Here is a 25,420-nt window from a genome sequence, read left to right on the forward strand (position 1 = left end):
CTTTCTCTCTTTCTCTCTTTAACTATATCTCATCATTCTTTCTTTTCCCTTCTAGTCCTTATTCTCTTTATAATAACCATTTATATCTTTTTTCTTTTCTTCTCCATATTATATATTTTTTTCTCTCTATTTTCTTTCTCTATTTCTTTTTTTCTCTTCTTAATCGCTCTCTCTCCATTATAATCTTTTAACTTTATTTAAATTGCCGCTCCCTTTTTACATCTTATAATTAAAGTTCTGTGTTTTAAGTTTTTAACTCCAACTTTTAAAGAGTTCCTACCTAAAATAAAATCCATTATTCATTGAACTTTTTAATAGTCAAGTCGCTGCCTGATGATATCTGTTGTTTGATTGAAACAAGTGGCTATTTGTAGCAGCGAGATGTGAGCATGTTTATATAACAATAAACAAATATTATCAGCTCTTTTTATTGAGCACTATCTAACAATCTCGTTGAATTCATTAGTCCATTACTTTTGAATAAAAAAACCCCGAGTATATATATATATATATATATATATATATATATATATATATATATATATATATATATATATATATAAGTATTTACTATATTAATTAAATACCATCAGACTCTAGTGTTTCATCCTTTCGGGAATCATGAATCCAACGTGTCACGATTAACGCCAGTCGAGATATTCGAATTCCGGCAACAGAAATCATATCTGACTTCATTAGCAAGGACCTGAAACATTCGGCTTGATTCACCTGCGATAAATACAGTTGAAAATTACACATTTACTCCTTTTAAATGCTATCAGCGTCAGTCAGAGGGAACTAATCATTACATGACGATCTAAGCATGTGAGCTAAGTTGACCGACTTATTACAACTGAAAGTTCGCAACGATAAGAAACAAGTTTCTTAAAGGGGCGAACGTAATTATTTACTATAACTATTAAATACCGAGACACAAGTATTTAATCTTTTTGGGAATCATCAGTGTGGGCTGTCACGATTTACGCCAGTCAAGAGATTCGCACTCCGGCAACAGATATATATATATATATATATATATATATACATATATATATATATGTGTGTGTGTGTGTGTGTGCGTGTGTGTGTGTGTGTGTGTATAATACTGATTTCTAAAGTTAAAATAAAGATTAATTTTGTGACATCTTTTTTTACATAAGCATCACCACTTATTTAGGCCAAGAGGCCACTCGAGGATAAGGTTTAAAGAATGTTCAGCAGAAATTGGACAATATAGTAATCGTTAGTAATGGAAATTCGGTAAATTTGTTAATTTATACGGAACGGCTCATCAAAAACTTGTTTAGTTAGACTTAAAGGCAACCATATTGTAGCCAGTTGGAAAGCAGGAAAACGGAAGACAATTCCATAGGCATGCAGTTCTAAGAAAGAAGCTTTGATCATTGAATCTACGTTTAGGTTTAGGCACAGATAAAGAGTGGGGGAAATTAGTGAGTGTTTTCTGCTAGACGGGTGTTTTTTGTGAATCAAAACCAAAACATTTAGCGCCCAAACTGCTTTCCCTACCATTTGAGTTGACCAAACAAATAGATACAAACGATTTTAAATTAAACAAGTTTCAGTTATGAAATTATTTAAACATGCACAAAACACATATGGCGATAAGTTGAAATTAACAAGCATTTTAACTTGCAGATATCTTTATCTACGCGATATTCATTCATAAAAATTAAGATTCTACGCGTTATAAATCATATTTGCTGAATGATTACTATGTACCGTTAATGTCGGCTGAACTATATATTAAGATAAGCGTTTATCTCGTTGTTGTTTTTTTCTAAATATGTGTGCGATACTATGCATACATGCCAATCATAAATAACGAGTTTTCACTTAGTGTCAAAACAAATGGCCCCTTCAATCCTTGACAGACTATGGATACCCACGAAGGGGTGCCTGCGCGGGAGATTTCTTGGACAGTAGGTGCGCAATCTCCAACCACACCTCTCCTTGGTTGACATTGTTAAATACCAGTGGCAAGTTGAGTATATGTACAGGACGACTGGAAACAAATGCCGAGATAAGCGGAGAGCGCATACAGCGCCTAGAATTCCCACATGGTCACCCATCTGGTACTTACCAGGCTCAACGTTGCTAAACTTCAATGATATGACGAGAACCGGTGTGTCACCGAGATTATAGCGTATATAATGCCAATACAAGTGTCAACGAGATTATGACGTATATAATGTCAGTACATGTGCATATTTATATTATTTAATTAATTGGAATGTTTATTGAGATGAGTATTATTTATTCTTTTATTTATCCTTATTTTTTTTAGTTGCTGTTTCAGGACGTTTCCACAACTACTCCTTTGGTCTTCGTTAGTTTGTAACCCCGACGGAATAGGCACTCCGAAACTCCTAACTGCATTCTCAGCAATTACTGCCTTCCATAGTTGTTTTTCGTCACACAACGTTTTTGCCAACTAAGCCTCTGGCCGGCTTTGAGTAGGATTGAAACCACTACCTTCAGACAATGCTCACATGGAACCGTGAAGATTCAACGTCCCTATCTACTCTGTAGGGATTGGACTTTTCTGCTTGTCGTGTGTGTCGAGTGTATTTATGGTGAGTGGGCACACGGGTTTGTAGTATCTCGGAGCATCCACCATTAAAATACTTGTAAAACAGGCAAATGGATGCAACATTTCGTCGATGGGACAGAGGTTGAAGCTTAGATGACAGTTCACTTTGACGAATCTCTTTTGAACCCTGCGCAGGAAGAAGAGACTAGTAGCATGTACCTGCCCAGATGTGACAACAATACTCCCTGCATAGACGAATGGTGGACTTGTAGAGGTACAGGATACTTTCAGGTGTAAGTAACTTTTAAGCACGATATATATATATATAGAGAGAGAGCTCGCCTTCTTTGCAGCAGCCTTGGCAATGCTCTCTTGAAGGTCTAATCCTCAGTGCAGGCGATACTAAGAATATAATTATGAATTGCAACTTCCCAAGTCATGCCTGACAAAACGAGAACATGTCACACCTGATCATTAAATATAGTGTTCGATTTGAAATTCCATGTACATACACGAGTCTTTCATATATCAGTTTGTATAATTTACCCTTAAAAATAATTAAAAATATGATTCTAGATATTAATACTAGTAAGACGCCAATTGTTCTGTAAAAGTACCTATGAGAAAAAGTATTTCAATGTAGAACCCTACGGTGGCTCGGTAGTTAGAATATCTCGAAAAATTATGTTGTATAATAAGCTTAAATCCTCAGTGTGTGCGATCGAGACATTACGACTTACGTAGATCCTCAATTCAGTCATGGCTGACAGAACAAGAACATGCTACCTCAGTAAAGTACATAAAGAGTTCCGTTCGAAATTCCGTAGCAATTCCGCAGTTCGACAAAAAAAGTTCTCGAATTCGACAAGATACACCCGAAGAAAATCGGAGGTTACATCGACCGAAACGTTATAAGATGACACTAAATATGAAAGTCGAATAATACGAATAACAAACCCTTATCTCCAAAATTCAGAAAGGTAATTTCGCCCAGTATTTCTTCGTAAGATAAGGGCCAATCAAATAATCAAATCTTATAAAACGAATGTCAGTCTTTGAAATGTATTTATTGCAAGTTGTACTGTTTTATTAAACTAGACGGTATAATATGACTTGGGAACAATTAATATAAAATAGTAAAAATCTAAATGTTCATTTTACCGACATCAGATAAATCACTAGTAAAACAATGCCGTTTTGTCAACAGGTGCCATACGAGATTTTGGATATGGATGGGGCTTAGATTAACTATTTTACTGTGATGCTGCGAAAAGTAAGTACACATACACAAAACGAACATGACATGTCTTAGCACATTATCATATTGATAAAATCCTGATGAAATTGTCATGTATTGGGGCAACTTGCCCCTTCAACAATGTGTGCCGTGAATTGTAGCTTCATTTTTTCTCGTTCTGGTCCGCTCGTGTCTTTTACGCATCGGCAAACTTCTGGCATACGTGACTATAGTCGACGCGTAAAGGATTCACAACCAAAACTCCTCTAAATATAACTAGTGTCACTAGTTCTCTCTCTTTCTCTCTTTTTCTCTCTCTCTCTCTCTTTCTATCTCACTCTCAGAGAGACAGATTATATTTGTGTGAAATTCAAAAAATATAATTGCCCAGCCGTTTTGGAGTTCATGGGGAAATCACTCACACACAGACTCAAACAAAGTGTCTTTTATATATAAGTAAAAATATCGCCGTCAGGTTTGTAAAACGACGCACAGAGTTATGCATATTCCTAACTATTTCTCTCTGTCTGTCTGTCTGTCTCTGTCTCTATATCTGTCTCTGTCTCTGTCTGTCTGTCTGTCTGTCTCTCTCTCTCTCTCTCTCTCTCTCTCTCTCTCTCTCTCTCTCTCTCTCTCTTCTCCAAAGACACGTGCTGAGATATCGAAGTCTGTCCGGTTTCTCAATGCGCTTTCAGCCAAAAAATGGACTTTTAACACCCGATAAGCAGTTGCCGCATGCGTCGTCTATACAAAAGCTGGCCGACTCATCGAGTAAAGAATTATCGCAAAACGGCGAAAATGAATGTACTGTTGAGCGGATACAATCCAGTTACCAATCTCAGGAGTTTTCTTCTTCTTTAAGAATGAGTAAGGTTTTTGCAGTCTTTATAAAGGAACACGTTTATTTTTATAACATCGAGAATAAATTGTCAACCGTTTTCATGCCGGCGTACTGTCCATAGATTACTGGCGAAATTTAATAGCGAGATCAGCCTTCTTTTCAGTGGCGTTTCCATGGGGTTATTGCTATTTGAAGACCAATTTTCTTGGACTCACAATAATGAAACACACCCACAGACTCATGTTTATGTGTGCGCGTCCGTAAATACAAAAGACGTTGCCTTAGCTTGGAAAACATCACCCGCCATTCTGTATAGGCACGTGACTATTAAGAAGAAATAAGAATTTATTTATGCATGTGTTTACGTAGTCAAAGTTTATATTAAACACTAGTTGTGTGAATAAACATGTATGTACCCGAAGTAAGCAATATAATATGTATACACATAAATTATAAATAATCATCAATATTAAAAAAAGAAGAAGAAAAAAATTATCATCTATATATTAATACGATAACGTGTGTGTTATTTATTTTGTGTGTCACGCTTATATCCGAGTGGTTTAATTGTATGGACTTCAATTTCTTCATAAGTTTTGGTTTCGGTTTCGATTATAGCTGATGGCGCCCAAGTCGTTTATTTTTTTTATAAATAATTTTACCAAGAATTCTTTCTGCGTTTTGGTTTGGGTTTATCGTATAGCTGATGACACTGCAGTAATTTATTTTCATATAAATAATTTTGTTAAGAATTCTTTATAAGTTTTGGTTTCGATTTTTATTATAGCTGAAGGAACTCATATATATATATATATATATATATATATATATCCATCTTCTATATATATATGAGTATATATATATATATATATATATTATTTTAAAAAAACAGTAATATACGGACACGCATGTTTCAGAGTCTACTCCTCTCCAGCGTGGCTTGACTGTTGTAAGGGTTCGAATCCCGGACCTTATGTATTTCAGTCCGGCGCGCTAACCCATTACGCTATGATGCCATAGACCATTTACTGTTTAGTTTTTATCGTTTATCTGTTTACGTAGTTTTTGTTGTTGATTTTTTTAAACGATATTAAGATCCGGTGTTTTTTTTTTAATTTAGACTCCGAAACACACGCGTCCGTAGATTACTGTTTTTAACAATAATAAATAAATAACTAAAAAAAAAAGTCTAATAAAAAATGGGCGAATTTCTAAGAAAAACACCAGATCTCCGAAGCGGAGACGTTAACCAATATATATATATATATATATATATATATATATATATATATAATGGGTTAATAAATTCCAACGAAAGAAAGATGTATATTTAAATAAGGGCGTAGTCACCAACAATGTGTATTTTTTAACATTATTTTATTATTCCGTATGTTTGGATCATTGTAATAATGTTTTTAAGTCATTGAAATTGTTTACGCGCGTTTCAGATGGTCTTTGGTGCGTCCTCGTCACATTTGAAAATAATTTCTGACGAGGAAGCATCACAGACCGTCTGAAACGCGCGTAAACGATTTCAATGACTTAAAAACATTATTACAATGATCCAAACATACGGAATAATAAAATAATGTTAAAAAATACACATTGTTGGTGACTACTCCCTTATTTATATATATATATATATATATATATATATATATATATATATATATATATATATATATTGGCCCAAAACATTTATGTCTTCACCCTGAACTGAGCAGTTTGCTACAGGAAGTGGTCCCATTTTCGCCGATATTTTAGAAAATCATCCCCTTTTTCGATTGACTAAACTTAATTTAAACCGTCGTCACTTCCTGTTGGGTGATGGACGTAAAAGCAAATGCATAGCGTTTTTTGTTTCACGTTCCTTTCCTCCTTCGCGGTACGGATTTGAGACTGCCCGCCTTCTACCACTATTTTTTATTATTCAACACACACCACCAAACATCCAGGCTATTCCGGGTACCCAGACTAGTCTATTATATAAATATCAACTGTCTGTTTAAATGCATGTATGTATCTATGTTTGTATGTCTGACTAATCTTTCGACAGAGGCGATTTTCGCGAAATTGGTATTGTTTTGAAGTCGACCCTTCGGATGACATATATCGAAAAATTATCTAAAAACATAAATTTCTTCACCCTCAATAAGGCACTTTCTACAAAGAGGGTCAGTTATGTCACCGATATATTCGAAAGTCGTCCTTTTTTCGATTGACTAGCCTTAATTTTATCCTTCTGGTTTGATGATGGACGCAACTGCAATGACGTCACGTTTTCTTTTCCTCCTTTCGGGTTCAAGCCTGCCTGCCTACTACCACTGTTTCTTTTGCTAAACACACACGTCCAAATACCCGAGCAACGACGGGCACCTAAGATAGTTTATATATATAAAATCGAATATGTATGTATATATGTGTGTATGTATGTATGTATGTATGTGTGTATGTATGTTTATGTGTCTGCTAAAAACTTTTGATCGACGGAACAAAAATTCACAAACTTGGTATCATATTAAAGCCCCACCATCCGAACGACAAATATCGAAAAATTAGCCCAAAAGGACCATCGATTTTCTGCAGGGGGGGTGCAAAAAAGTTACATTTTAATGTTAAACATTACATATTTTTAAATCGATTTATAACTGTCCCAAAAAATACGGGCGCCAACTCTTCTACATAAAGTATACACGGGACCGTTTATTTTGGGTCAACTTGTATTTAAAACCCGCTGAGTCATGTCACGTGATCTTGACGTTAGCAAGCTGTAATGGCAGTGTGAATTTAAAAATTGTTGTTAACGGTAAAATAAAAATTGACCCTCACACAAGCTAAACTATGAATTTCTACGCTATGACAACGTTATCAAAGTTATTAGCACATTAAAAATACTTAGATACGATAGTTAAATGAAAAATAACAAGCCAAAAAGGTGAAGTAAAAAAAAATACGTTTACAAAAAACCCCAGCCAGACGCCATTTTCTTTTTAGTAACAGTCGCAAACAAAGAGAGAGAGAGAAAGAGACACGCAAACAAAGAGAGAGATAGAAAAAAAACGTTAACTTTTCACCCCGAAATCGACAATTTTCGACAGGGGGGGTCCAGAACGCATGCGTCAGATGACGTCATGACGTCGTGACCTGATTTACTTTAAATAGTTGAAAAACCGAGCAAATTTAAGATGCATCGGTTTAGCCCAGGTAGTTAAGGTCTTGGTCATTGTCTAAACGTTTTGGGTTCAAATCGTGGTGTGAGATGTTTTTTTTTTCGATTTTTTAAATATTGAACCCCGTATTAATTAAGCCATTTTTCACGTAACGTTCGCTTTCCTGTTTTTTTGTTGTTTTTTTTTTACTTCGCTTATTCTTAGCGACACCCAAAAACACCCGGGTACCCACTTTTTTTTTTTACTTCGCTTATTCTTAGCGACACCCAAAAACACCGGGTACCCACCGATTTTTTAAATTTTAATATGGAAACAGGCTTATTTAAGCCATTTTTCACGTGTTCGTTTATTATGCTTTCATCGTTTGTTTGCCTTATGTTATTTTTTTGGTGTTTTTTTTCGATGTTTTGATTACCCCCCACGCTTAATTAAAACGTTGTTTTCTTTTCTTGCTTCGCTTATAAAAATGCTTACATCGTCATCGTCGTCGTCGTAACGCTCGACGACTTTCAAACATCTTTCACTTATTCGCTAATAACAATGCTTCATTCTGGCTGGCCGATTTTATTTTCAAACTTCGCCTCAGGGCTTCAGCTTCGATCCCCCCCGGTTTCTTTTTTATTTAACACCACACACACACCTACAAACACCCGGGCAACGCCGGGTACCCCTCGCTAGTCTATTATATAAATCTCACCTGCCTGTTTAAATGTATGTATGTATGTATGTATGTATGCATGTATGTATGTCTAAAACTTTCTACAGATGCGACGGATTCTCACGAGATCGGAATTATTTTGGAACTCGACCCTTCGGACGCAAAATATTGTAAAATTGGCCAAAAACATTTACTTTTCACCCACAACTGGGCACTTTTCTACTGCGAGGGGTCGGTTTTTTCGCCGATATTTTCGAAATCCTTCCTTTTTTTTCTTTCATTGAAAAGCTATAATTTAAACCTTCGTCACTTATGGTTTGACGATGGGCGCAAGAGCAAAGACGTCACGTTTTTTCACGTTTATTTCCTCCTTCGCGGTACGGGTTCGAGGATGCTTCTTACTACCACTTTTTTTTAAATCAACACTCACCTCCAAACATCTGGACAACGCAGGGAACCCACTCTAGTAAAAAGTAAGGGCGATATATATATATATATATATATATATATATATATATATATATATATATATATATAAAAACAATAATATATATATATATAAATAACAATAAGAGCTTATAGATAGATTAATTTATTTATTGCGGACCATCATCCTCATCTTTTTTAGTTGTTGTTTCATGACGTATCGGCCAACTATTCCTCTGGCCTTCTTCAGGTGGTAACCGCAACAGGATAGGAACTCCGAATCTCCTGAGTCCATCCACAGCAATTACTGCCTTCCGTAGTTGTTGTCTTCTCACCACGTTTTGGTGAAGTAAGCCTGTGGCAAGCTTTGAGTAATATTGAATCCGCTATCTTCAGACAATTCTCACCTGGAACCATAGAAATTAAATGTCTCTATCCACTGCGCCACGCGCTTCGAAAGGGGTTATCAAGGCTGAATTTTTTCGTCCTATAAATTCATGTTTATTTATTTTCTGATCTTCCATGGTTGGGTCCGTATGGAATAGTGTATATATTATCCAGTCGCGGTTACCACCTGACGATGGCTAGAGGAATAGTTGTCAGAAACGTCATGAAACAACAATTAAAAAGATGAGGATACTAGTTTGAAATAAATTAATTTCTATAATGGATTCCAATTAAATAATATATCAGGTAGTAGTTCTTAAAAACCGCTCATATAGCGGAAAAAACAACAGCGTTTCGCAGTTCTTAATATGGCTAAAACATGCCAATAACAAAACCATAACTCTAGGATTGCCAATAACAAACCATAACTCTAAGATTCTTCAGGCTTATACACGAATTTTGTGGTTTTCTTTCGTTTTTATATACGCAACTTCTATTGAGATTTTAGTAAGCCAATCAGCTTTCTAATATCCACCACGCCATGCCTATCAGTTAATGAACATGCACTTATATGACAAAGGCCCATTTGACCTCTGGTTGACCTGGTTCTTTGTGGGTGTTCTATTTATGGTAATGTATGGTAAGTTATGCTAAGTCAACTACGCATATCAAAAGAAAACAGTGTTACTATAGTTTTTCACCATGCCAAATACTCGTGAACTGTCAGGGAGGTTGGAAATGATAATAGGAAACACTAATCAGACCTCCACTGGATTTGTGCAATGAAGACAAATACCCCGGTGAGGCCTTTTGTGACCCAACGTCTGGTATGGAAACTATTGTCGGTGAGAAGTCAATAACAAACGACTGTTTGCAATATGTGAGAATCTGGAGAAACTTCTCATCCAGACTTTGGAGAACACCGTTTGTTTTTGCCAGAAAGTAATCACACTGTGTGAGAACTGTTATTGAACATAATAAGTTATCTGTATTCACTATCAACATTTACTGATAATCACGGGAGGAATTGGTCCCTGGATTTTTAGCGATAACAAGTTTCACAGACTTCAAGTACTATCCACTTCCGATAATTTTTTACATTGACGCTATTGTATCGCAACAGCCGTTTACTATCGATTTGTTACTGGAAACGACCATTTGTATTTGAGTGGTAATTATTTCCCGTTGCACGTACTACTCAGACACATCCAGTGGAGGTCTGAAAAGCGTCTTCCCGTCTTGCATATTTCATATTCCTTAATCGTTCCCGACAATATTTTTTTTAATATTAGTCGACGGTTTTTTTTTTAGAAGTAATTACATCTTTTATAATATTTCTTGCAGTTTCAATTTGACGATTCTTCTATCCTCTTGTTTGAATTCTGTAGCAGTTTCCATGTAGATAGTTGTGTTTTTATTTAGTTTATCTCCCTATCAAAGTTATGATTAACTTTCCGTAGGTTTTGAGGGTTTTTTTGCCTAACTACCGTCTGTTTTACTTATTTACTAGCAGGGAAACTCGACGTTGCCCGGGATTGAATGATAATCAACAAATATTTCACACTCCTAGATTTTTATTGTCATCGAAATCCGTAAAATTGCCCGGGAGGAAGCTTCACATGCCTCCATGCTGTAATTCAGTCCAAAATATATATTATTCTACATTGCACTCTAGAGAACATATTGTTTTTTTTTTAATGTTTAATATAAACTATTTTTCCAGTTTACGAAATAAATATTAAGAAATTTATGTACGGTGTTTAAACCTACGTACCACCTAATGAAAAAAAAAACAAAACAAAAAACAACAAACAAAACAAAAACAAAACAAAAAAAACACGTAAATTTTCAAGTCTTAACAAATTCTTAGCAGTCAATGAAAAAAAAATTAACAAATTTACGTGCGGAGTTTGAACCTACAGACCACGCCATGCAAAAAAAAAAAAAATAAAAAAAAAACACGCTAACATCATGCGGTAGAACTTTAACAGCCCCTTGTTATATCATTGCTGCTAAGCAACGACATGGAACAATGGCTTTACAGATTGTGGATAAATCAAAATAACGGTTTCGATTATCAATTATCCGTAATTATCGGGGTATATTAAGAAAAAATTAACTGAGATCACCCAAAGACTTAAACACTAAAGGTCTGTAAATTTCAAAGGAAATCTGGTAAGCTGTTTCGGTGTCTATAAGGAACGATGTCACACACATACAAAGTTGAATTTATATAATTGTAGAGATCTATTATTATTATTATTATTATTATTATTATTATTATTATTATAAATATTTATATATATTTTTCTATCGTAATCAGATGTACTATCATAATAATCATCATCATTATTTATTATTGTATATTCTTCTTCTTATTATCATTATTTTTAATATTAAATTATTATTACTTATTATTATCATGATTATTATCATTATAATTGTTATTATTATCATTATTACTATCATTATGATTATTTATTATTATTATTTTTTATTATTATTATTTTTAATATTATTATTATCATTATTATTATTATTATTATTCATATAATCATTTATTAATATCATTATTTACGTCCTTGAATCGTGTTGTTACACACCAGTTTCACATATTTTGATGCGGTTTTGCAGAATTGTTGAATTGTACAAGATATGTGAAGCCGCCTTGGTTTTAAAGCAGCAAGCAGAATACTATACTACAACATCATTGATTGCTGAGACAATATGGAAGACCTATTAATTGCTGTAGCACATTTTTATCGTCTCATTCTCTTTCTTAATTACATTGTATGTAACACTAATCCCTGAGCAGTAAAATACATTACGTTTCGATCTAAACTTCTGGAGGGGAATTCGTTTGTCTATTGAAGACAGATTTGATTTTCGCTGCCAGTAACCTTTCCTGTAAATTATGGGTAGTTGCTCAATCTTACAAAAAATTAAGAGGACTCATACGAATATGAAACCCACAAGGAAATAAGTCAGTAATTAATTAATCATGATAATAAATCATAATAATCTATGAATTTCAAATAACTTCAAGGAGCTCATACACAGGGCGGAGCGATAAATTTATCGCCATAGAAAAGAAAACATGATTCCATTTCCGTTTGATGAAAACCGATTTTCTTTTTCTTTTTAGCAGACCATCTACTAGTTATCCAGTTGCATACAAATCACAAGAGCGATAGGTGCCGTCTGTCGTGTCTTAAATTGACACAATATTCAAGTCGGAATCCAATTTACGAGAACAGGACCATTGCCAGCATCCTCAAAATGCTGGATCGCTGGATTGCCACAAATAACAGGAACGTGCCCAGCGTTAACGGAAATAAAGTTTTCGAAACGGTTATGGTATTGGTCTTTGATGTGGTTTCAAGCGAGGGCAACATTATGCCATCTCAAATCTTCGAAGTCGGTTTGATAGTAAACAGTGTCCCTGGTACAATCAGGTGGTCACTGGCACACCCTGGGTGTGGTAGTAGGACTCGCCCCCCCCCAGAAGTTCAAAGAGACCCAGGTTTGGATTCAGAAGGAGTGCTACGACTTGTACTCTACTCTCAATGCCACCTTCCTTTCTCGACCTGAACGCGCGGGACTACTTAGTTGGTCATACGTCGTAAACATCACCAACATGACCTCCCAAAACACCAAAACAAACCTGATCGCCGCCATCCACCAAGTATTCGCCGATGTCCCACCGGAGCTTATATAAAGGCATGCTCCCAGTTCTGGACCCGTGTCGAAGCTGTGACTGAGGCTGAAGGCGTACACATTGAATAGATGTCAACTCGACTACATAATCATGTTACCTGAATTGATTTTCTTAAATTTCAAAATAAAGCTGTAGTGTTGTTGTAGGGCGACAACGTTATCATTCCAACCCGTATTCTGTGATATTACTCTTTTCAGGAGCAATGTGTAGTATCTGTCCTGATACTACGCTTCTTCATTTCTTTATGCAGCCTATAATGCGTAAATCATTTGTAATGGGAGAATTTATTTTTTCAATTGCAGGATGCCTACTTTTGAGGAGGCGACTATCTCCACATTATAAACCGACCACAGGGAAGAGAAGTAAATAGAGCTTATTATAGGCAATTTGATCTTTGTCTTTGAACATTTTGGTGTTTGATAACACAATGATACGAACCCTCGATTTATCATAACAGATTCGGAAACGTATCGTTTACATAAACCATATCAGATGATTAATTTTCTTTTGTTTCACATTCGGTTTCAGTAAAAGAAAAAAAAAACAATTTTGAATGAAGCTTTTGTTATTTGATATGAACACATCCTCAAAAACCACTTAATTATAACAATAGTAACAATAAAACGACAAACAATCTCATTACGCTTTGATAACATCTCTGCTTCGAACTAAACATGATATTTTAAACTATGCGTGACAGACTCATGAAAAATCCAATCATTTGAGGCCCCAAACACCGCTGTGAGGCTTTTAATTTCGGAGAGATAGAGTTTGAAAAAATGGAAACAGACACACTCACACACACACACACACACACACACACACACACACACACACACACATATATATATATATATATATATATATATATATATATATATATAATTTCTATTTATAATTAACATGGAAGAGTTTAGACGAGTAAATTTACGCAGGTTAGTTAGAAGAAATAAACATTGTAATTATTTAAAAAAAATGATTTTGTCTAAGAACTTTGAGGAGGGAACAGTATTGGTCATAAGACAATCTTCTATTTTTCACTAATATAAATTTTGAGCTTTTAATAATCAAATAAATATTATATAATTAAGCTACATTTTTAAATGAAAGCTAATTTAATGCAAATAAGGTATTCTACAACAACTATAATAATTATGATAATAATGATAATAAGTAATAATAATAATAATAATAATAATAATAATAATAATAATCTAAATTAGAGTGATAATAATTCTTTACCAATATCTTATATTACAATATTACAATGTTTCTTCCATGGTCAAGCCGATGGAGATCAGAGCTCTTCAGGCAATTTAATTCACTGCAGCATTTATGTACACTGGTTAAAATTTTTGATAAACAGTTAAAGTGGAATGTGTATTTAAAAAAAAGAAAAGAGGTAGGCATTTTTAAAACCACATCACTCTATATAAAAGCGGTAGGCATTTTTATTCAGTGAGATGTGGTTGATGTTTCTCGGCGGGCTTCTTTGTATCTGGTTCCATCAATGTTAATGATAGTCGAAGGTCTCCTCTTTTCACAATCTCAAGTCTATTGCGAGCTTTTGAAAACAGTTCAGAAACACGACTAAATCCCGATTGAAAAGCAATAACGTAGACCTGTGCTTTATCCCAGAGCAAAGGGTACTTCGTAGCAACATCATTTGTCTTCCATACATTGTACTTTCCATCTTTGAATTTTGCACGCATAATTTGATCACTTCGTAATTCAATGAGAGGCTCTTGCAAATACATGTCTATATCGGCAAGATTAACTTCGAAAGGAATTGAAACCCAAGTTGGTATAACCATCATGAGTAGGTCACTAAAACCGAGTTTTCATATCTGCATGCATATTTTCCATATATTCAGCATATAATGCAAGATCTTCATCTTGCAAATCGCTGCTAACAGAGGTCAAACAAGGAAACTCAGTCTGTACAATTGTCTATAAACTGATATCATCAAAAATTAGATAAGCTGTTTTAAATTTCCTCTCTTGAAAAAATTGCCAACCGAAATACAAACGGATTTTCCTTTACGATAGAGGATAGAACTGAAGCAGTATACTTAATATGTACAATACGTGCGTACTAAACTAAACCACCTTTGCTACCTATATATAATCGCCTGTACTGAATCCTCATTAGCTCACAACTTTCTGTATCCCCAGACTCTTAATTTCTCAAATCTTATATCACCAAGACATCCTTCTGAGTAGATACAAGAATTCTCCTGAGCAGTTCAACATCCGGTGGTCATATATCTAATCTGCATAAAACTCCTTATATCACTCTGAATATTACCTTAAATTTTCATTCTATCCTTAAGCTAAGTAGAACACCTCATAATACTCTATTCAATTACTTTTAAAATTAGATAAACCCAGTTGCAATATTTGAAGTGCTTCGTCCCTGACCTAGACTACGGACTTGTACAATAAACCATCAAACTATTGTACCTAAAATTCCTCTCAAAACTGCAAAATACCGCTGCTTGTATACTAAGTACATCCTATAGATACTTTACCTCCAAGATCACTGCCTTGTCTGTTTCGCATGACAAACCTTTTTATTTTTTACTTAAATTATCTTTCTCCTGATCACTAAGAAATCAAACTGCTCTATTTCCCAAGTTGCCACTAAACCTAATCCGTTTCACGTAACTTAGAGGGGTCCTTGCTCTCCGCCCTTGACCCTAACATACTCGTAAATCGATACCCATTAACACCTAAAATTTCCTAGGCATGCTCCTGATTATAACTCCTAACCCATAACCAAGCTTCTAAGTAAATACTTTCTAGCAATAGTCCTATACATAGACTTAAAGTAATCTATAATGAACAGCAACCATTAATATCTCTTTGTTAAGAGATAGTATTGCAATAATCATTACACAAACTAAACCGGTACTCATTGAAATACAAACTTCCGGATATTAAGAGACAGGCGAAGTCATTCTTCTTCGTTGTAGTCTAAAGGCAACTTACTCAAATTGTCTAAAATTCCATGCATTCGTATACAATACTACTTATCCACCCATCTATATTTAACTATACTTACAGAATATGCAATATAGCCTACATCTATCAGGTATAACTGTACTCCATATCAAATGTTCTCTTGTATCTATACTGAGCATATCTTATCTTTCAGTCTTACTAAATATTCGGTTTGGGCACCAAATCAGAATTGCTAATAGCAAGTAGATCATACTCTAACACTTTATCCTAATCCTAAACATACTAAACCATATCTAACCATACATTCCTAAACCTACTAAACCATATCTAACCATACATTCCTAAACTTACAAAACTATATCTAACCCTACATTAACTCGTCTCTCTTAATCCAATACTGTAGCAAATTTAGCTGCTTCCACTTCATGAATTTTTACCTATACCCTCTCCCAGTAAAAATGAAAATGGAAAGCATAGTAATGTCCTTTTTTAACCACGTTTGAGGAGTGAAAATTTTCTGTAGAAGTTAACCTAAATGCCCGATTTTTTCAGGCGATATTAACCTAAATAACCAATAAATATAAACTACCCATGCGGGGTCGCAGAAATACCTGGATTAGGACCCAGGCGCGGGGCGAACCCCCTCGGAGCTGATGGACCCGTAGGCTTTCCTAGGTCATCCGTCTAGGAGAAGGAAAACTCTGAAACTAAACCTACGGGAGGGATGCCTCTTCAGTCCTGGACGACAACCTTCCTAGAGCTGGTGATTCCAGCAAATCACCGGTTGGCAAACCTACACTGCTTAAGGAGGAGAGAGGCTGTGTCTATCGCCCGGCTTTCATACTCCTTCTTTGCCTATTGGCCAGGCGTAGAGGTACTATCACAGGGACTCGTCTGAATCACTCAGTGGTTGACCTTGTTTCCTGACTAGGGGAATGAACGCCGCTTTTCCCCGCTCCCGCCACACCCCATCCCCCTAAACTGGACACAGTGGGATGCTTCAGTGCCATATATGTCGGTGCAATTGGACTGGCTGCTGTTTCCGACTGATAGTACAGGAGCCCTAACTCTTTGGTAGCGCTTAGAGCGGCTGCTCCATCAACAGTTGTAAAATATCGGGATGTTTGTAGTGCCATGTCGCGCATGGAAAGGGACCCTGCACTCATCCCCGATGGGCTTTCCTGAGGCCACAATCCTGTGGGTGAGGACAGCTGATGGTCTACTTGTATTGTATGTCTGGTATTCTGCACAACTACTTGTCCAGCACCCCCTCAGCCACGCACCCTAACTGATACTTTTAAATAAAATAAAATGAAATGACAGCTCAAGCAAAAGTTACGTTTAAAACAGGACCAAACTCAAAGAAAACCAACCTGCCTCCTCCCTTCAGGCTTGTATTTACTAATATCCGCGGGCTTAGAACTAACTTAGATGATGTTGAGCCATTTCTCCTTGTAACCACCCCGGATATCTTAGCATTAAGTGAAACTAACCTTCACTCCTCCATTCCCTCTAACCACTTTAACATGCCTGGTTATCTCCCACTCTACCGTAAGGACTCGGACAGACATATGCATGGGCTTGGAGTCTATATTCCTAACACCCTCCCCCTGACTAGAGAAATAAAACTAGAATCAGACGACCAGGCCTTTATGTGCTTCAGACTAAATATGCAACACAATATCAGCTACTTGTATTTTCTCTAACGCTCTCCCTCAAACCAAGACTGTACCCTATTAGACAAAGTCTCAGACAACATAGATATAGCACTCTCCCTCGATACTAGCGCACAAATGCATGTATTTGGTGACTTCAATGTCCACCACTGTAACTGGCTAGGATTCTCTAATCACACAGACGTAGCGGTAGCAAAACACATAGCTTCTCTATATCGCATTCCCTATCTCAGTTAATTACATTTCCGACACGTTTCCCAGACAAGCAAGATCAACATGCCTCACTTCTAGATCTCTTTTTGACAACGGTTCCCAATGACTGTACAACAAATGCCCACAGCCCACTCGCGAATGCTGATCACGCTGTGATAATGGTAGAAATCAGCCTAAATTCTCGCCCTAAAACTGAAGACCACTACTCAAAACAACGAGGTATTACAAAAAGGCTGATTGGGAAGCCATCAGGGAGCTCATCAGAGATGCCCCATGGAAAAATATCTTTACTCTTCCAGCGGAACAGTGTGCAAATGAGACCACTGAATGGTTCAAAACTGCAATTGAAGCACATGTTCCCGCACAGAAATTCTATAGCAAGCCCCACTCTCCCCAATGGTTTACTTCTGCTTGTGCAGCTGCCATTTGTCAAAGGCAGCATGCGTTCCGCAGATTCAACCGACATAAGTCCATCTCAAATAAACAGAAGTTTATAGAAGCTAGAAATAATTGTAAGACAGTGATAGAGACAGCTAAGACAGATTACTCTGAAACCACCAGAAAACGCATCGAAGCACAGAAATTAGGAACCCGGGATTTTTGGAAAATCTACAACAGTCGAGCAACGCCGGGGACCCCTCGCTAGTATATCTATAAAAGTGAAAGTGTCCGTGTGTCTATGTGTGTGTCCGTGTATATTTCTCCACGCAATAACGCTGTCAATTTCAAGTCTACAAACTCGAAATTTGATATACAGGGTACTGAGATTTGGGAAAATCTTTGAGATCAGTTTTCGGCCAGAAATTTGCCTGTTAAGAGGTCAGCATTCAACGATTTGACCTTAAATAACTCCACCGCCAATTTTGGGTATAAACACTTGAAATGTTAGATATAGATTCCTCGGATATGGATCTAACTCGATAACTTGATTGAAGCCCAAAAGATTAAATGTTAAACGGTCATAACAGGGATCAAAGTTAAAAAAAAATTGAACGTTTTTTTTTTTTTGCTCAACATACACCTCCAACGCCGTGCTGAAATTCTAGTACATAGATAAAAAAAACAATTTTAAAATACAGGACATAATAAGTGTGACAGATAACTATGAACTATTCGGTGTTAGACCGACATTGCCTTTCTGCGGAAAAGCAGATAATAAAAAAATGGTACACAATACACATTTAATAATAAAGACACCCGATGCTTTTATTATCTGTGTTTTTTTCGTTATCTTCATTGCTCATCAAGTAGGGCCTGTCCACGGTGCTGTTTCGAATTACAACATGTTCGCGTGATATTTGTCCATCTGAAGATAGCTGCTGTTTTTTTTTTTTAGTGAAACCCGCACGATGCTTTTAGATAAATGTCATCGATATTTTATCAGTGTTAACAAACGCTCATCCGGAGGGTTCAGCTGTAGGATATTGTCAATGACTAAGTGTTTGCCTTTTGGATATTATCGGGCTTGTTTATTGAGAAATCAGATATTGTTGTTAATCTTAGGTGTGTACATATAAAAGTAGGTACAGTCACTTATACATATAAAACATATGTACATACATTAAGGGTCCAAAATAAATAAATAAAATAAAGAAAAAAAAATAATTTGTAAAGCAAATAATACATATATAATAAACATGGACACACACACACACACACACACATATATATATATATATATATATAGCAAAACTGATAAATAGTAAAAACATGAAGAAGGTGCTCAATACTATTGTAGAGCAAATATATATATATTAATTTTATTACCATTTTATCCGTTTAGTTACACATGTTTCTGTTACCGAATCGTATTAACGATTCAGTAACCTCATCAGACTTGAACAGATTTCGTCAGATTTGACTTCTGTTCAAGTCTGATGAAGTTGCTGGATCGTTAATACGATTCGCTAACAGAAACATGTGTAAGTAAACAGATAAAACGGTAATATATATATATATATATATATATATATATATATTAATTGTCTGTATTTTTGAGATGAGGTGTTTTCATTGACTGAGATTGTCGGACTGGCTTCTTCATCTTGGTTGTTATAGTCACAACGTTTCAGCCATGTGAACTCAAAAAGGCCATCGATACAGTTCACAATGGAGAAAGAAAAAGATAACCAACTGGCCTTCCTTGATATACTCATATAACGCACAGATCATAGGTTTAAGACAACCGTATATAGCAAGCCTACCTTCACCGGACAATACCTAAACTTCAACTCCCATCACCCATACAGTTATTCAGAAAACTTTACTAAATCTTAGTTGATATTAATGGAATTTGTTGAAGATAGTTTTATTGACCGGCCTTCAGATAGCAGTGCCTTTCTGCACAGTGAAAACCCGTGGATCATTCTCAATAGAAATATTTATTCAAATGGCGGACAATTTACCAGCAACTTTGCCAAGTTGGTGACATCTGTAATCTAACATCAGATTTTAACAATAGTTTTTCAAGACTTATTGAAAATGAAATTAGCATTTGTGCTATGAATTTTAAAAGTGTTTTTTAATGTGTTATTTGTACAATAAAATATTTTATTCTATATTTTTCATGTGAGTAATTGACGAATTTGTTCTAAAGTCTTTTCATATTATGCTTTTTCATTAATTTTATAATAAGGTTAATTAGAAAATAAATAGTAGCAAATAAACGGTACTAGTGCACTTATTGATCCGTGCTGAAATAACGTTATTATTTAGAATGCCATTCTTAAGATGGGGAGGGGAGGGTGTTTTCTACCTATTCTGTACGTCAACCTTAAAAATTTATTATAAACAGATATCCTAAAACCTTAATTAAGGTTGAAAATACTATTTAAAAATTTATTATAAACAGATATAATAAAAGCTTAATTAAGGTTGAAAATACCATTTAAAAATTTATTATAAACAGATATCCTAAAACCTTAATTAAGGTTGACAATACTATTTATAAATTTATTATAAACAGATATCCTAAAACCTTAATTAAGGTTGAAAATACTATTTAAAAATTTATTATAAACAGATATCCTAAAACCTTAATTAAGGTTGAAAATACTATTTAAAAATTTATTATAAACAGATATAATAAAAGCTTAATTAAGGTTGAAAATACCATTTATAAATTTATTATAAACAGATATCCTAAAACCTTAATTAAGGTTGAAAATACTATTTAAAAATTTATTATAAACAGATATCCTAAAACCTTAATTAAGGTTGAAAATACTATTTAAAAATTTATTATAAACCGATATCCTAAAACCTTAATTAAGGTTGAAAATACTATTTAAAAATTTGTGCGGATCAATAAGTGCACTAGAACTCAATAAACTAGTCTAGTTAACTTACTAACTTTTCTCCAAACTAAATTGAATGTAAGTTAACTAAATTGCAGCACTGGTGCGACGTCGACCAACTTATCCGTGGTTGATGTGACAAGCAGCAAAGACCACCACCTACATTGTAAAGATTTGCTAATGGCGGAGAGCTCTCTACTGTAACAGAGTTTCTTCCCTCGAACTGCAAAACTTCGATTTTCCCGTCTCCTGCTTTAACTGTATTAACATGCTAAATGTGTAATTGTAATGTGAACAATGTTTCGCCGCGAGAACTCCTTATTGGGAGTTTTTCTTGTTTCTGTAGGTATGCTCTCTAGTTCGGAGTAGTCGCTTAGGTTTTTCTAGTATTGAAATTAAGGTTTTTTTTTAACCGCCGAATACCGTTAAATGTTCATGCAAAAAAAAAAAAAAAAAACGTTTTTGTTCTTCAGCTTGTAACGTTCTCGGCACACACACACACACACACACACACACACACACACGACAATTCTTGTTTCTCTCCCTGTTTCAGCGGTCGTAGTAAAATCCTTCTTTCTTTCTTCCCAATGATACGCAAATTAACCATACATTCGAATGACTCCGTATCAACAAAAATATTCTCTTCCCTGAATGAGAGAAACACCGGCTTTTTACATGCTCAAACTTGAAAGCGTCTTAATTTGTATAAGTCACTTTTTCGTTTCTTATCGGCCAGATCTCGAGTTCAAGTGTCGGCGACCTTTTACAATACGCACACACCACCCTTGGACGTTTTTTTTTCCTTGACCGTTGTCACAGTCTCGCTGATAATTTACTGGCTTTCGGTTGAATACAACTAAAACCAATAACGCTGATAATGCAATTTAAATATAATTGTGTTAAAAGAACGAAAATACCATTTAAAAAAATAAATGTCACATACCAAAATAAATACTACTTCAAGTTCACTGTTGATGGAGAAGGTGGTTTATACAAAGCCATATACAAATGTTCCTAAGAATTGAAGCATGGCACGCTACTGTCACTGGAAAAATGGTAGGATCCTTCTACTGCTCCAGTATATATCTTACTCCTAATACAATTTTCTACCTATATAAATGCCAGCCACTTCAAATGATGGAGTACTGTTGCCACATCTGGACAGGAGCTGCTAGAAGCAGCTCATCCTGCCTTGACAGAGTTCAAAATAGACTTCGTATCTTAGTGGGGGATGCCCTTTTCTCTTCCCTGCAACCTCTTTCCCACAGAAGAGACGTTGCGAGCCTGTCTCTGCTTTATCGTTATTTTCATGGCAAGTGCTCGTTCAAGCTTCCCTTTTTGGTCCCCTTTCGCCAAGACTCATATAATCAAAACATTTATCAAAACACGCCTCCTCTCTCAGATTGTCCGCTTTCCAGCTGACTAAAATTTGATTGTTTTTAAATTCAACGTAAACAAGTTCCTAAGGAACTGTCCCCATGAGTAATCCAATTTACAAAGGAACTGCTCCCATAAGTAACCCAACTTACAAAGTTTCCACTACTAAGATTACTACCCTATTATTCCATTGACTAATGTACACCCATTAACCCTTATCCTCGAGTGGCCTCCGGGCTTTGATAAGTGGTTACTCCTATCTAAAAAAATAATGCCAACAAAAGTAGCGTATCAAAAATTCAGACCAACTTACTGACGGAAAATACAGGAAGCCTTTCCAAATTAAACGTGCCAGGCAAAAGAAAATACTATTTCAAAAACAAGTGTGGCCGATAAATGGACGCAGGGATGCCTTATATCGATCCGTTTGGGCGTTATAGAGTGAGTGACTGGACGTCTGATGGACAACTCCCTTTTCAAAAGAAGTGAGGACACGCTTTTTACAAAGCTCAACGTAGACCACGCTGTGACTATTTAATACGCACGATTCTCTTCCAATCTCACTGGGAAAACCTCTTTAGGCAAATCGTAGATGGACGAAATTGAAAATAACGAAATCGAATCGAACATCGAAAAGAATGAAACAACACAAAAGAAAAATAATAATTTACTTCGGCGATATATCATTCCAGAGACTCGACTCCTTCTCTATTGAAGAAATGAAATACATATTTAATATATACATTCACCCTGCAGGTGATAAAACACGGCTACAATTCTTCTAAACATTGACAGGCGTCGAGGCAAATAATTCAATGTAAGAAAAAAAGCTTCGTCTTTCATCCTATAACAATATAGATATACACACGAAACAAGACAGAGATTGAATATGTATAGAAAATTCAAAGGAAATCGATTCTTGTAATCAAATTAAATATTCAAATATTCGGAAATCGATTAACAAATCGTATATAATATTCATTCAAATACATCCGACTCGACATCGGGCATGTGATTTTATTTACGCATACAATTTTCTGAAACTGTCTATATTTTACTGTCAACTACGAAATAGTATGACTAGGGTAAGGACAACAGTATATTCTTTTTAATGTTTGGACTCTCGAGTGTGCATCCGTTGATATCTTATATGCTTTTATATAGAGTGATGTGGTTATCGGTTTATTAACTGTGTCTACCCACGACCACCGAGATTTAGAAGGCCCGTTAACTGAAAAATGCCGGTAGGCAATGTAGGTAAGATCTGTCGAACTGTTACTGTCGATACTATATGACGGCATTTAAAAAAAAGAGAGCATTAAAACATGTTTAAAAAAGAAAAGAAAGGCATCGAAATCGATTAATAATGTAATTGAACTTTATTCAATATAAAATATAAATATTATTTAAAATTACTTAATTTGAAAGCAATATACAATCATATAATGATCAACTGAACAAACAATTAAAGAAAGGTAAGACACAAACAATTCTTGGCATTCAGAACAGATAACAATGTAGTATCTGTTCTGATGCTACAATTCATCTGTTTTCTCCTCGGCCGGAGGAGGAGCAATCCTTCTTTACTATGACAATTTAAATCTTTTTTCCTATCCAGAGGGTCCTGGATATGACCTTAAACTATATCCAATGGTAAGGCCCCAGCTTGCGGGCTTTGGGGAGTGTGGGGCCACCCTTTAATTAGCATTGCTCCCAGGTCCACTCTGACCCGGAGTGGTAGTACCTGTTAGGGTCCAAACTGTGGGTTGAATAGAGACTGATTTGAAAACAACAAATATATTCTATTAAAAAATTTGTCTTCAAAATCTTTGGAGTCGGCATTAAATAACCCGAAAAGGGTTGATATGCCGTAAAACAAAAACACCCAACCAACCAACCTATCCAGATTGCCTCTTATCAGGGACATGGATTTTCCTACAAGATTATATGTTGAAATATTTAAATAACTATTACTTTTAATACAAAAAATTTCAAAACAGGTTCACTTACTGTTATAATTTGTTAGATTAAAATTATCCAAATGATGTGCAAATTATATAATTTAATGTTTTGGATTTCTGTTCTTCTATGTTCACTTTTCCCCATGTTTTTCATCAAAATGTGTAGCGTATTTTCACCAGTTACATGGTTAGCAATTCGATAATCCGCTATAGTCTTCATTTTCATATCAGTGCAGAATACATGAATAGGGAAATGAAGTTCACATAACTACTAAAAGGCAATCATACTTTAATGTGAATATTAGTTACAAACTAAGAAACTATACTAAACATGTACGATATTAAATCAGGGTGGTGGTAAGTTTGGGAGGGGACATTTTTATTATTATTTCACTCACTAGCAGTTGTCTCTCAGTGGTCGCTTACTGGCAGTACCCTGTAGTATCCGTTGGAGACCGTGTGACAAGTCTCCCCAGATTTCCAATGTTCTCCACCTCTTGACTACTCGTGCAGATGATTGCACGTTATCACAACGGCCGTCTGCAATTGATTTCTCGTTGGCATCATCCATTGGTGTTTCCTAGGGGTTGGGTGACAAAATGCTCCCAAAGGTACCAGATTTGAACTGCACACTTTCAGTGGAGCTCTGCTTAGTACTCTTTCACCTCGGTCTTTCCATTCTCCCTGACCCTTCACAACTAGTTGATGTGGCACCAGTCGATGTTATCTGCACCAATTTTTTATAATAATAATAATAATAATAATAATAATAATAATAATGGTGCTTTAGCAGTGTACGCACCGTGCTATATTTTAGATAGGATTTCCAATTTAAATAAAATTTTTATGGTATCTTTTCTGTTCATTAAATTGTTAGGGGAAAGTGCGGAATAGTTAGAAAGCCCCTCCTCTGTAAAGAATAGATTTCTAAATAATAACGGTATT

The 25,420-nt window shown here is 35.4% G+C and overlaps 1 protein-coding gene across 1 annotated transcript; it reads right to left on the reverse strand.

The window, feature by feature from the left end:
• Positions 1-14,439: 14,439 nt before the first annotated feature.
• LOC145259258 (uncharacterized) lies at positions 14,440-14,802 on the reverse strand. The gene has a single exon (XM_080117094.1). The coding sequence runs from the start codon at positions 14,800-14,802 to the stop codon at positions 14,440-14,442; it is 363 nt and encodes a 120-aa protein (XP_079973220.1).
• Positions 14,803-25,420: the final 10,618 nt, after the last annotated feature.

This window comes from Euprymna scolopes, chromosome 34 (assembly GCF_053919585.1).
Source record: "Euprymna scolopes isolate OS-2025 chromosome 34, ASM5391958v1, whole genome shotgun sequence".
Lineage (NCBI taxonomy): Eukaryota > Metazoa > Mollusca > Cephalopoda > Sepiida > Sepiolidae > Euprymna > Euprymna scolopes.